General features: G+C 39.4%; 1 protein-coding gene across 11 annotated transcripts in view; it reads right to left on the bottom strand.

The window, feature by feature from the left end:
• CASK (calcium/calmodulin dependent serine protein kinase) overlaps window positions 1–14,968 on the bottom strand; it is a 429,188-nt gene that overhangs the window by 93,186 nt on the left and 321,034 nt on the right. For 7 of the 11 annotated variants that reach the window (XM_030806416.1, XM_030806420.1, XM_030806417.1 and 4 more), the window contains exons 11-12: window positions 13,852–13,869; window positions 3,196–3,317 (exon numbers count right to left, since the gene is read on the bottom strand). In XM_030806416.1, the coding sequence (XP_030662276.1) occupies window positions 3,196–3,317; window positions 13,852–13,869 (140 nt within the window). The remainder of the gene's footprint in view (window positions 1–3,195; window positions 3,318–13,851; window positions 13,870–14,968) is intronic. The other 4 variants (XM_030806425.1, XM_030806418.1, XM_030806421.1 and 1 more) reach the window with 1 other exon arrangement.

The following is a 14,968-nucleotide window of genomic DNA, read 5'->3' as shown; positions in this document are numbered from 1 at the left end:
GCTCACTGCACCCTTGAATTCCTGGGCTCAGGTGATCCTTCGGCCTCAGCCTGCGGAGTAGCTGGGACCACAGGCATACACCACCATGCCCAGCTACTTTTTAAATTTTTTGTAGAGATGGGGTCTTGCTTTGTTGCCCAGGCTGGTCTTGAGCTCCTGGGCTCAAGTGATCCTCCCACAATGACCTCCCAAAGTGCTGGGATTACAGGTGTGAGCCACTACTCCTGGTCTTATACTGCATCTGTTTAATAGGCATGGTTCATTTTCAGTGCAACAGCACCTCTTTCAAATGGACCTGCACTGACAGGGCAGACGCCAATAAGGCAGATACTTCTTTATAATGTAAACAAATGCAAAGGAAAGTTAAGTATGTTTTTCTCACTAACATCTAAGAATCTCTTCTGAAATTGTGACAATTTATACCAAACAGTGCAGCAGTTATTCCAAATGAATGTTTTCTGTGAGGTCTGAGATGTTCACCACTGGGGAATGAGTGGCAGCCTGGCTCAGTCTGAAAGTCCAGTTTGTGTCTGAATAGCTGCCCCTTTCTTTGTGTAGGCCAGTAATGTTCCTGCTTCTCCCCTGCAATCTCAAGCTTCTCAGTAAGAAAAAATACAACTTTGAAACCAATTTGGGCTTCTCTCAGTGTTTAAATTACAAAAAGTCTTTGTTACAAAAAGTCCTTGATTCAAAAGAAGGTCAGTAAATCTACCTGGCAATGACCTAACCACTGACCACAATAAAATAAACAAAATCTCCACACGCTGCTGCAGCCTTTTCTAAATACTGCACTAACTAGTTCTAGTAAAGGGTATAAACTTCAGTGGGAAATACACAATTGTGAAAACTTTCTGCAGCAATGACAGTGAATAGATACTACTTAAGAAAAATTACACTAAAGAGAAGACCCAATTCCTTATCTTCCTGAGCACATTTCTAAACTATGTTCCTCAGCTCTCACATCCAGGTGGGCACGTGACTAGCAGTTGCCAAGGAATGTGAGATAAACCCATTTCCAAGCTTTACCCTGCAAGATTCTCCATGTTCTCTCTTCTCTCATTTGCTGGCTAGGTACAAAGGATATAGTAGAAGATTCCAAGACCCTGGGAAATAGCAGTGTGACCTAGTGGAAGAGGCCTGGGTCTCTGAATGATGATGTGGAAAAGACCTCCCTCATCTACCTGCACTGGACTGTGAAGTGAGCAAGAAGTAAACTTCTGTTAAGCCACTCAAATTTTAGAATCACATGTTATAACAGTTAGTCAGCCCTAATTAATATGTACACTATATACAAAGGCCAAACTAGCTATGAAAATCTGATAATTAATTTGAACTGACCACATTTGGGGAAAGAAGCAACTGTTAGATACCTACGGCTGCATTTAGTGTGAAGCTGAAGCATAATGCAACAAACACTCTTAGCTGAGCTTTTCCCAAACTGGTCCTCATCAAAACAGAACTCAAAAGGATTGTGAATAAAAGTTCTGTGCCCAAATTAGTTTGAGAAATGCTGATAAAGAAAGTTGAAAAGGTTTCTTTGCTTTAGATCATCTCAGAGCTATCAATATACCAATGCCCATTGTGGATATGTATAAAAAGACCAAAGAATGTAGCATTTCCCAAACTTATTTAGTCAATAAATAATTTAACCAATAAATTTAAGATCTACTTCCCCCTCCCACCATGGCAACACCCATAGCAACCTCCTAGAGCAATGCTCTGTAGAACACATTCTGGGAAATTTTGCTTTAGTTTCATTTACATTATATGGTGAATTATTCAGCACCAAACAGTTCTAGGCACCCCAAAGCAAGTATGAGTCTCTCATTAAGGGAAGATTTTTCTTGTAAAAAGACTAACATGTTCAAATACCATCAAAACCACCCAAGAGTTTTCATTGTTGAAGTGAACCAAGTTCTCTAAGAAAGTTACTTTACTTAAAATGTGACTGAAATGAAAATGGTCAGCTTCTGTTTTTTCCTTTGTATCCCAGTCTGCTGTCAGTGGAGCCTGTAATATTTAAAGATGGAGTATACGCTTATGTTTTAAGGAGAAGACATTGAATCTATGGAACAAAACAATGTTAAATATGAAATGTGTGTGGGAATGCAGCCTATTGCACAGTATCTCATTTGCTTTTCTCTCCCCTATACTCATGCTGGAGGTATAATGTTTTAAAGTAATGTGCAAAGCAATAAAAAGTAATCACAGCTAACCTCAATGGATTCTTCTAACACAAATATAAGATAATTCAGTAAAGTAGGATTGTATTCTACTCTTTTTAAAAACTCACATACCACTCGCATGCATTATGTACATATAATTTATAAATATAAAGATATATAATTTTTTCCCCATTGTAGCCTGCTAGGCTCTATTGCATTTGTATTGTACATATACTGTATTTTTTTTTTCTTTTTTTTAAAGATGGAGTTTCGCTCTTGTTGCCCAGGCTGGAGTGCAATGGAGCCATCTCGGCTCACTGCAACCTCCGCCTCCTGGGTTCAAGCGATTCTCCTGCCTCAGCCTCCCGAGTAGCTAGGATTACGGGCATGCGCCACCACAACGGGCTAATTTTGTATTTTTAGTAGAGACAGGGTTTCCCCATGTTGGTCAGGCTGGTCTCGAACTCCTGACCTCAGGTGATCCACCCACCTTGGCCTCCCAAAGTGCTGGGATTACAGGCATGAGCCATGGTGCCCGGCCATACACTGTATTTCAATCATGAATTTTTGATAGATGATTTCCCACATTTCTCATAGACTTAAGGCAACTGAAAAGGATTGTTATGATAGACATCTGAGAATTCATGTAAAGTAAAAAGGTATGCTAAATATTCAATTTCTTTTTTTTTTTTTTTGAGACAGAGTCTTGCTTTGTCACCCAGGCTGGAGTGCAGTGGTGTGATCTCGGCTCAGTGCAGCCTCCGCCTCCCGGGTTCAAGTGATTCTTGTGCCTCTGCCTCCTTAGCTCAGTCCTAACTGGGACTACAGGCACGCGCCACCACGCCCGGCTAATTTTTGTATTTTTAGTAGAGACAGGGTTTCACCATGTTGGCCAGGATGGTCTCGATCTCCTGACCTCCTGATACGCCCGCCTCGGCCTCCCAAAGTGCTTGGACTACAGGCGTGAGCCACCGTGCCCGGCCAATATTCAATTCACCAAAAAACAAGAATAATAAAAAGATAGACTTACATCTAGTAGTGTGTGAAGATGCTGATCCTGGAAAACACTGTGTAGAAAATCTAGGTCCTTTTCACTGCAGTCTGTAAGCGCGTGAATCTCTTCTAGGCTGTCCAGCACCTGTGAGACTGCTCCTAAGGGGGACAAACAGAAAAGAAACAGCCAGTATAGAAAGTCAATGTCAAACTAACTTTTTAAACCTAAATCTTACACTTAAGAACAATGAATTCATATCAGAACTTCAAAGGCTAGTGTCTTTACTGAAGGACAGACTTAAATGAGTTTCATATCATTTAAGGACAGAGTATTTTCAGAGAGTTCATGTTCTTATCAATGTATTTGTGTGCTCTTCATTTTTCAAAGGAAACTGCAGCTTATCTTATTTGAATTAATGAAATTTATCAAGTATAACCTAAGCACTAGAAGATCTGGACACAGCAAGTTTTATGTCAGGAAGAGAGTATGGGTTTCAGGACTCCAAGATGTTTTGAAATATTATAGAAACAAGATTGGCCTTTTACCCAGGTGCATTCCATCAAGAACTGAAGGTAAAGCCAGCTGTAGATACAGGGAACAGACCTTCAACTGGGAGCTCCTGCTGCTTAAAATAGGCTTCTTAGTTTTTAAGACTCGAACTTTAGTTAACAAAAATCCCAGTCCACTCCTTTTTTTTTTTCCTTTACATACAGACTCAAGAGACCCAAAGTCATTCTCATTCTGTTTTACTCTTACCCTTCTTACTCAGAAGATAAAGACAAAGTATAGGTACACTGACTGACACTTCCAAATACCATATTAAATTTCAAGGTAAATCATTTTTGCAGGGCAAAGCAAATGGAAGTGCCATCACTTTAAGTTTCTTCTCATAACCAGGAAACCAGGCAGATGTCAGTAGGGAAAGATACATAATGAGGAGTAACAAAGCCATTTACACAGCCTTAAAAAAAAATCAGCCTCTTTTACATTGCAGGCAATATGCAGAATACACATACATACTCCACAAAAAAAGAGCTCCAAGGAGCTAAGCTTCAGAGCATTAGTACACAGTAGAGAAACTCTAAGAATAAGCGTCTCATTGCACATTTAAGTCTTTGGATCAGTGGTTCTCAACCAGGGGCAATTTTGTTACCCAGGTGGACATTTCCCAATGTTTAGAGATATTTTTGGTTGTTACAACTACAGCGGGAGGGCGGCTATTACTATCTAGTGGGTAGAGGTCAGGGATGCTGCTAAATATCCTACAATACCCAGGACAGCCCCCACAACAAAGAATTATCTGGCCCAAAATGTCAGTAGTGCTGTGGTTGAGAAATTATATTTTTGATAAAGATAAAAATCTTTATGCTCCAGAACTCTGTTTCCAATTCTTCCTGTCTTACACCTTATCCATTCTCATGCAATTATTGGTGAGAATATATATCAGTACCACTTTTCCAGAAAGCAATCTGGTAACATATATCAAAAAGCCTTAAAAATGTTCATGCACTTCGATTTAGTAATTCCATTTACAAAAACCCACCTTAAGGAAAAAACTGGAAGATTTATATATAATGATATTATCATACAAAATGGAAAATAAATCTAATAGAGGATGATTACATAGGTTATAGAATATCCATATAATGGAATGTGTAGCCAAATGAAAATTTTTGAAGAATTTCAAAGATATAGAGAAATCTCCATGATACAGAATTCAAGAAAGCAGAATGCAAACTAAATAAACTGTATATTCCCAGTTACGATAAAAAACCAAACAAAACATATATGCAAACTCAGGAAAAACAAAAAACAGAATGAAACACAGCAAAAGTGTTACAGTTGTTATCTTTACTGTCCTATTTCTATTTCATTCTGTTCTTGTCCATACTTTCCAAGTTTTTCTACAATAGCAAAAAAACAAAACAAAACAAATGCCATATAAGCTACTGATTTTTGTAGCTCTATTTACTTATGTTAAAGATTTGGGTCTTAAGCCACATACTGTGTGGTTGTCCACGTGGAAATTACTGTAGCTATTTTTTAAAACTTGACTTTTTATTTTGAGATAATTGTAGATTCACATGCAGGCGTAAAAGAAAATAACACAAAGGTCTCATGTACCCTTTACCCAGTTTCCTCCAATAGTAACATCTTGCAAAACTGTAGTACAATATCACAACCTGGATATTGACATTGATACAGTCAAGCTATAAAACATTCCATTACCACAAGGATCCCTCATACTGCCTTTTTATAGCCATGCTCATTCCCCTCCTACCCTATCCCCTCCTAACCTGTGGCAACTACTAATCTGTTCTCCATTTCTACAATTTTGTCATTTTGATAATAAATGAGGCTCCTATTCTGGGCATACTGCCTATGGGGTAGCCCTGGTCTGCAAGGAGGAGTCCTTCTAAAAATTAAAAAATAAAATAAAATAAAAAGAATAAATGAAATCATACAGTATGTAACCTTTTGTGACTGCATTTTTTCACTGAGCATAATTATCTGGGGCTTCATCCAGGTTGTTGCGTGGATGTACCAGTTCGTTTGACCATTCGTCTGTTGAAGGAACTATGGATAATTTTTTTTTTTTTTTGTGACAGAGTCTCGTTCTGTTGCCCAGGCTGGAGTGTAGTGGCATGATCTTGGCTCACTGCAACCTCTGCCTCCCAGGTTCAAGCGATTCTCCTGCCTCAGCAGCCTGAGTAGCGGGGATTACAGGCACGTGCCAACATGCCCAGCTAATTTTGTATTTTTAGTAGAGATGGGGTTTCACCATGTCGGTCAGGTTGGTCTCGAACTCCTGACCTCGTGATCTGCCCACCTTGGCCTCCCAAAGTGCTGGGATTACAGGCGTGAGCCACTGCGCATGGCCTGGATAATTTTTTTTTTTTGAGGCAGGGTCTTGCTCTGTTGCCCAGGTTGGAGTGCAGTGGCACAATCTTGGATCACTGCAACCTTGACCTCCTGTGCTCAAGTGATCCTCCCACCTCAGCCCCCCGAGTAGCTGGGACCACCACACCCATCTAAGTTTTGTATTTTTTGTAGAGATGGGGTTTTGCCATGTTGTGCAGGCTGGTCTTGGACTCCTGAGCTAAAGTGATCCTTCTGCCTTGAGCTCCCAAAGTGCTGGGATTACAGGCGTGAGCCACCATGCCCGGCTGGATAATATTAAATTTTGAATTATGCCTGCCAGGCTGTTGGTATCCTTTCACTGAAAACATTACGTGGATATTAAGTGGGATAAAAGAGATAAATGGCAGAAATCAGTCCTCATCTCCTCTGTTATTCCTAAAGAGGTATTAACCCAATCTACTTCCTTCTACCTGATCTTCTCAGGATTTTTACTTTGTTCAGAGTGCCCCCCCATCAAAAAATCTGGAAATTAGTTAAAAGCCCATTTTCTCTTCATCCTTTATTGAAAGCCTTGGAAAGCAGGAGATGATGTGAAGAAATTAGTCCCAAATGTCCCAGTGAACCCCTGACCCCAGCACGTCATCAACAACAGAATTAAATGATGCTAGCTTTATCAAGTTACTAAAGCCAGTTCTAAACTTCTGGACTTATGAAACCACAATAACAAAAATACTAATCAAGTGCTTTTTTCGTATATTAAAAAATTCAACTGATACCACAGAAACCTAATTATCATCTTCACTCAGTTATCTTAGTGAAATCTTACTGAGTTTTTTTTTTTTTCTTTTTTTTTGAGACAGAGTCTCACTCTGTCACCCAGACTGGAGTACAATGGCATGATCTCAGCTCACTGCAATCTCTGCCTCCTGGGTTCAAGCGATTCTCGTGCCTCAGCCACCCAAGCAGCTGGGACTACAGGTTACCACGCCCAGCTAATTTTTGTATTTTTAGTAGAGACGGGGTTTCACCATGTCGGCCAGGCTGGTCTCGAACTCCTGGGCTCAAGTGATCTGCCTGCCTCAGCCTCCCAAAGTGCCGGGACTAGAGGCCTGAGCCACTGTGCCCAGCCTTTTGCCAGCATTGCTCGTGCTGATATATAGTTTATGTAGCAGTTTATTAATAATGTAAGATTAAAGCAAAAACAACCTTTTATCAAGTGAATACTAAGATAGTCAGTCTCAAGACCAGGAAGCAATTTTGGCTGTACCAGACCAGGTATGTATCATTTATTGGTCTGTGAACTTCCCAAGTGCTCCATGCCATTCCTGTACCACCAGCGCACTCCATGAGTTACTTACGTGTGTGCTTGTTCACTCTTTTTTTCCCTTAGCTGTAAGGTCCTCAAGGCAGCTCTTTATTTTATTCATTTTATAATATCTACAAAGTATGCACTGAATTAAGTACTTAAGGAAACATTAACAGCAGCTCCCAATTCTTGAGTGTTTATTATGTTCCAGGAACATCCTCAGGATAACACAGTAAGGCAGATATATTATCCCACCTTCTAGATAGGGAGCTGAGCTTCAGAAGGGTCATGGAAGGCCATAGCTAGTAAATGGTGGAGCCAGGACTCAATCCTGGGTTTGTTTGGCTTCAAAGTCTATGTTTTGCCTAACTTACTACACTAATAGGCTATGCTAGGAAACATACGGGAAACCTTCAACAAGAAGTTGTGTGGTTTATGCATGAATATGGAGGTTGGAAAAGAACTTGAACAATGCCCTATTGGGTCAGAGAATAACCAAAATCTGTTTTTTTTTTTTTTTTTCCTGAGACAGAGTTTCACTCAGTTGCCCAGGCTGGCGTACGGTGGCATGATTTCAGCTCACTGCAACCTCCGCCTCCTGGGTTCAAGCAATTCTCCTGCCTCAGCCTTCCAAGTAGCTGGGATTACAGGCGCACACCACCACACCCAGCTAATTTTTTGTGTTTTTAGTAGAGATGGGGTTTCACCATGTTGGCCAGGCTGGTCTCGAACTCCTGACCTTGGGTGATCCACCCACCTCGGCCTCCCAAAGTGTTGGGATTACTGGCGTGAGCCACAGCGCCTGGCCCCAAAATCTTTATTCAATATTCCTGCTTTTTGCTAGGTACTAGGCAAGGGCTTCAGAGAAATCAGAGATATGATCACTGGCCCTGAGGAAGGGGCTCTCAGACTGGTGTGTGAAGTAGGCATATTATACCCTGAAGTAAATGATATAGAAGAGGTAAAAACAGACTGACACACAGGCTGCCTAGGGAGGAGTTGGGGAGCCGCAGAGAGGTGGATGAGCAGGAATTCACCACCCCCACACAGGATCAAAGCTGTGTTGACAGGACCAGCAGATACTTTGCTGGAAAGCACAAAGGCATCTGCTAGCAGGCATTTAGAGTAGGCAAGAGCCACAATTCCAACAGGTCTATTAAACCTCCTTGGATCTGTCACCTCTTCTGAACTGATTTATAGTCTTATCTTGTACCCAAATATGATTAACTTGATGGGCTCTCAATCATGAAAAGAAGCATTTCCCTAGTTGTACTCAAGTTGTCTATTTCAAGCTCTGAAAAGTGCCCCTATTTTTAAGTTTCTGTAATTACGTAGAAAAATTAGAGTTTTTATTCCATTTCTCCTTCATCTTTTCAAATGGAATAAATACATATTTTTGGCTTAACCTCAAAATCTGTCTTCACCCTTGATCATTTTAACACCTTCCATTAACACCTGTTCTAGTTCCGTTATTTCTTTCTTTGGGTATGACAAACAGAACCACAGAACACACTCTTGGTTGGATAGATGTGTGTATAATTGATATCTGTAGTTCAGTACCAACCATCTAAAAATCCCATGGTGTTTCAATTCATTATAAGATATAAATAGACACAAAGACACTTCTCGGGCTTTTCCATTGCTATTTGTTTTATTTAGATTTTAAACCCCGAGGCAGTAGTGATTATTAATATAACACATGCAGCACAGGCTAATTAAGATGTTACTAGTTTTCATTTTGTAGATCAATACTGTCACATATAAAATAACTATTTTTCTCAAAGACTAAAAAGGCTGTTTTTACTATAAAACCTCTGAATAAACTTGTAACTATGTTGAAAACAAAATCAATCAATAAAAAGTATACAAGTTCACCTCAGAGGGCAGTCGATTTAATGGCAGGACTGTAGGTGTCCTATTTACCTCTGTATTCTGGGGTGTACTTTGCAGAGTGCTTTGTACCAAGACACTTCATAAAATGGCCCTTGATTAAAATGATTTTTTTCTGAGTAAATTCTGAAGAATTGAAAACAAAGTATGAGATAGACTTAACCACAGAAAACAATTTCTTTTATAGTACTGTTTCCTTAAAGCCACATTTGAAATTATTTTAATACTTATATTTGTATTAACAGCTTATAATTTCCAAAGTGCTTTTACACTTACTACCTTATGTGATTCCACAATAACCCTGTCTCTGCAGGCAAGTGTTTTTTGTTTTGAGACAGGATCTTGCTCTGTCGCCTAGGCTGGAGTGCAGTGGCGTGATCCTGGCTCACTGCAGCCTCGACCTTCTGGGCTTGAGCAATCCTTCCACCTCAGCCTTCCAAACAGTTGGGACTACAGGCACGCTACCATGCCTGGCTAATTTTTTAAAAAGTTTTTTGTAGAGATGGCGGTCTCTCTCTGTTGCCCAGGCTATTCTCAAATTCCTGGGCTCAAGCAATCCTCCTGTCTCAGCCTCCCAAAGTGCTGGGATTATAGGCATTGAGCCACCGTGCTTGGTCAGCAAGTGTTTTTATATTTGAAAAACCAGAGGCTCAGTAGGGTTAAATAATCTTTCCAAGGCCCACAGGCAATGAGCAGAAGATCAAATCCTAGAACCCAGGTCTCTGACTCCTAATTCAGTGTTCCTTCCATAACAGACTGTCCCCCACCTCCAAAATCATGTTTTATCCTCAGCAATGCACCAGAATGATTTGCATTTGGTAATGAAGTGATGTCCAATTTCTTTTTTTTTTTTTTGAGACGGAGTCTCACTCTGTCGCCTAGGCTGGAGGGCAGTGGTGTGATCTCGGCTCACTGCAAGCTCCACCTCCCAGGTTCATGCCATTCTCCTGCCTCAGCCTCCCGAGTAGCTGGGACTACAGGCACCTGCCACCACACCTGGCTAATTTTTTTTTCTATTTTTAGTAGAGAGGGGGTTTCACCATGTTAGCCAGGATGGTCTCAAACTCCTGACCTCGTGATCCACCCGCCTCGGCCTCCCAAAGTGCTGGGATTACAGGCGTGATGTCTAATTTCTATTCTCTCTTTAATCTCAACTTGATTTACCATATAAGGTTTTTTCCTAGCCCTTGGTCCAAACTTCCACATTCATGAGCTTATTAGATACTATAATGCCCTGCCTTCAGAATAGTATTTTGTTTTCATAATCATTTGGCAATAAAGTTCGTATCTAAAAATCAGGTTTATAATCACACTTTTTTTTTTTTTAAATAGAGATAGGATCTCACTATGTTGTGCAGGCTGATCTCAATCTCCTGGCCTCAAGCAATCCTCCCACCCCAGCCTCTCAAAGTGCTGGCAAGGCATGAGCCACCATGACTGGCCTGCACATTTTAACTTTGAATACTTCTACTTTTTCAAATAATCTCACCAGTACAAACAAGTTTTTCAAAAGTTTTCTGCTACTATTATGAAATAATAGTCAAAAAAAGCATAAATATGTCAACTGTTTAAAAAATGTTTCTATTTCTTTAAAGAGAAATATGCTTTTAAGGTCAACAAAAGCTTTGAGTCTAGAATAATCTCATTACAAGAGTGGAAGTCTCATAAAAAGGTTGACCAAGTAAAAATAGCCCAAAAGGAAGACAGAAAAATAAACAAATGTTTAGACTAAAAAGTTCTCAGTGTTAAAGGAGGCTGAGTATGTCTAAAAGTTTTTCCCCTTACATTTTACTACGAAAAGCTTCAAACATACAGAAAGTTTGAAAGAATCGTGCCCGCCACCTAGATCCTACATATGTTGACAGTTTGCTGTATTTGCTTTATCACATGTCTACCCATCTATCCATCAGTTCATGTACTTTTCATTCATTTCAAATTAAATGGCAGAGTGGCCAGCATTAGTACACTTCACCCTTAAAGACTTCAGCAAAGATTGCAATGCTTATTTTTCTCTGAGGTAAAATTTACATAGAATGAAATACACAAATCTTAAGTGTACCATTCAATGAGTTTTGATATACCCAGGTTTTCACTGTAATTGTTTCAATAAAGATTTGTGTGTATATTTCTTTTTTAAAAAAATAGTACAAACTTTATTCATAAATAAAACTTCATAAAGATAAAAGCAGGGACATTTCCTGTTTTTAAAAGGGAATAGTGGAAGGCAGTATGCCATCTTATTTAAAATCACAAGTTAGGTTTTTCAGATGGATGACAGTTGAGATCATTAAATCCCATTCCTGCTTCTCAGATTTTCACAAAATAACACATTAAATTCTCAATGTGTGTGTATTTCTTAATTTACAATGTATAGCTATGAAACTCAGCATCACTGAGCAAATCTAGAATCTGAATCTAGCCTAGCTTCTTCTAAGAGTAATCAATACGTTTTCTATTATATTAGTGATCAATTAATACATTATATTACTACACACACACACATTATCACCTACTCAATCAAAGCCCCTCCTTGCAAGCACAATACTTTTTAAAAAAAATCTGCTTACTAAGGTATACTGCTTTAAGTTAAAATTCGCCATTTAACTGTACACTGTCATCACTTCAAAAAAGTTCTCTCTTGTCCCTTTGCAGCCAATCTCTTCCCTCTATCACCACACCCTGTTCAATACCTTTTATTCTCACTGCACAAAGCAAAATCTTTGTTATCAATCAAGTTATAAGCAATAATGAATCTTGTAATGGAAACTGTATTTTGGACATAAGCATCTGTGCCATATCCGACTCAAGTTATGAAAACTTACATATGGTGATACATGCTTTAGATTCTCCATATGTAGATTATGGTACAGATACCCTGAAATTTATTAAAGGAAGTAAACTCTGCATATGTATTTTGTCAGCATATAGATGTTATAATCTCTAATGCCATTATGATTATTAAAATAGTCTATGCTTCCAAATAGAAACATCTTCGAGCACAAATTTTTCAAAGTACTTTAATAACATTCTGCTATTAAGTACCCACTCGTGTAAAGCTTTACAACTAAGGAAAATCACTACTGATACATCCAAGATGCCCATTCTCAAGTAACATGACAGGTTGGCTGATAAAAAAAAAAAAAAAAAAAAAGAGGAACGCTAAATCTAGATGGGAAGAATCTTACATTTTAACAGTTATTAATTTGTACGTGGTGGGCAGCCTCTAAGATGGGCTCCAGTAACCTGGTCTCCTGGTATTTCCACCCTTGTGTAATCAATCCCCTCCCCTGGAGTGCAGGCTGGACTTACTGACTCATTTCTAATGAACAGAATAGCGCAGAAGTGATAAGATGTCACTATGAGATTAGGCTGTAAAGACTGTGTCTTCAGTCTTCGGCACTCTCTCTCACTTTTGCCCCCCTCTTTTATCTTTCGTGCTGGGAAATGAGCTGCCATGCTGTGAACAGCCAGCCCTGTGAAGAGGACCACAGCCAGTAAGGAACTGAAGCCTGGCAACAACCATGTGAGTGAGCTTGGAAGAGGATTCCTCCTGCAGTTGTGCCTTCCGGTGAGACAGCAGCACTGGACCACAATCTCATGAGAGATCTGGAGCCAGAGGCACACAGCTAAGCCACGCCCAGATTCCTGACCCACAGAAACTGTGAGATGACAACTGCTGTTTTAAGGTAATTCATTACCCAACAATAGGTAACTAATATACTATAAGATTTATATTAAATCAGCTGCAATTTGAGCTACAGATAACTAATGTAAGAAAATGTGAAAATGAATTCAATCATTAGTACCCAGACTTTCTCATTTATCTTTGAGGTAAAGGTTTATTTTTTAATTAGAATTTTTATTGAGATAATTGTAGATTCACATGCACTTGTAAGAAATAATACAGAGAGATCTCTTGTATTCTTTGCTCAGTTCCCCTGTTGGTAACATTTTACAAAACTATAGTATATTATCATAACCAGAATACTGACATTGATACAATCCACCCATCTTATTCAGATTGCCTCAGTTTTACGTGTACTCAACTGTGTGTACATTTCTTACATTTTAATTTTCTCCCATACTCAAATTATGCCCCTTTGTAATTAAAATCTAGCCATTACATTATTCCTTATAAATGTTCTATCTGATGGTAAAAGTTAAGAGATATGATTTCAGAATTTATTTCACAGCTCCAAATAAACTGAAAATGGACGCAGTAACAGGAAGCAATAAAGACCACTTATAGGTGATGTAATTGTCAAAGAAAAATTCACTTACCCTGAAAGTTTTCTTGAAAGCAAACTCTAAAACAAATGTTACTCTTTCCTCTTTCCCCAGAATTAATGTATTCGTATGTGAAATTCAGATGTGAAGTATTAAGTGCGGTTGAAATTTTAACACTGTCTTTTTTCCTCTTATGAAAGAAGTGAGAAGTTAATATTGTTTGTGCAACAATGCCTCAAAAATCAATATATCCAAGTTTTAATTTTATGACCAGGCAGTGTTAAAATTAATACTTAAACAACTACACACAAACAGCCAAGGAAAAAGTCAAGCTGATTACGAACCATGCAAAGCCAAACACTTTTGCATAAAAGATACACCTTAAAGGAAAACAAAGGGATACCTACTTTCTGCTGCTAGAAGTCCTAGGAGGAAGGCAGCATATGGACAAACAACAAACAGTATGATTTTAGAACAAGCAGGTTATCAAGCCACAGTTCGGCCCACTACATGAGCCACCAGAAGCATGGTCCCCCAGCCGACCCCAAAGTGAGCCCTCATGTTCCATGAGTACAATCACTGGAACTGTTTGGGATTTCAGACATCAAATGTTGGGTTCTGATTCTGAATTATTTGATTTGAAATATGAGAAAAGAATATTTCGACTTTGAATTTTTATTTTTTATTTTTTTTTGAGATGGGGTCTCACTCTACCACCCAGGCTGGAGTACAGTGGTGCAATCTCAGCTCATTGCAACCTCTGCCTCCTGGGCTCAAGTGATTCTCCTACCTCAGCCCTGGCTCCCTACCCTCCTGGTAGCTAGGACTACAGGCACATGCCATCACGCCCAGCTAATTTTTGTATTTTTAGTAGAGACGGGGTTTCGCCATGTTGGCCAGGATGGTCTCGAACTCCTGACCTCAAGTGATCCACCCACTTCCACCTCCCAAAGTATTGGGATTACAGGAGTGAACCACCGTGCCCAGCCCCACGTCAAGCAATACACAGTTCATCATAAGATTAAATGAATTCTAGTAAATGCATAATGTATGAATTTCAATAATCAAAATAGAAAATTATCATGTATAGAAAACTTGTTTTAGATCGTAAACAATATACCTAAACATGTTTGACTTCTTACTAGATGACAAGTTTTTAAACTGTTATTTTAAATATTCATATTTTCCTAAATGCATAGAGTATTACTCTTTTTATTTTCCTTTCCTTTTTTTTTTTTTTGAGATGGAGTCTTGCTCTGTCACCCAGACTGGAGTGCAGTGGCATGATCTTGGCTCATTGCAACCTCCGCCTCCTGGGTTCAATCAATTCTCTTGCCTCAGGTGGATTACAGGCGCGTGGCCACCACGCCTGGCTAATTTTTGTATTTTTAGTAGAGATGGGGGTTTCACCATGTTGGCCAGGCTGGTCTCGAACTCCTGACCTCAAGTGATCCACCCACCTCGGCCTCCCAAAGTGCTGGGATTACAGGCGTGAGCCACTGTGCCTGGCCCTTTTCCTTTTTT

Source organism: Nomascus leucogenys, chromosome X, assembly GCF_006542625.1.
Source record: "Nomascus leucogenys isolate Asia chromosome X, Asia_NLE_v1, whole genome shotgun sequence".
Lineage (NCBI taxonomy): Eukaryota > Metazoa > Chordata > Mammalia > Primates > Hylobatidae > Nomascus > Nomascus leucogenys.
This window is presented reverse-complemented; position numbering and strand designations above follow the sequence as displayed.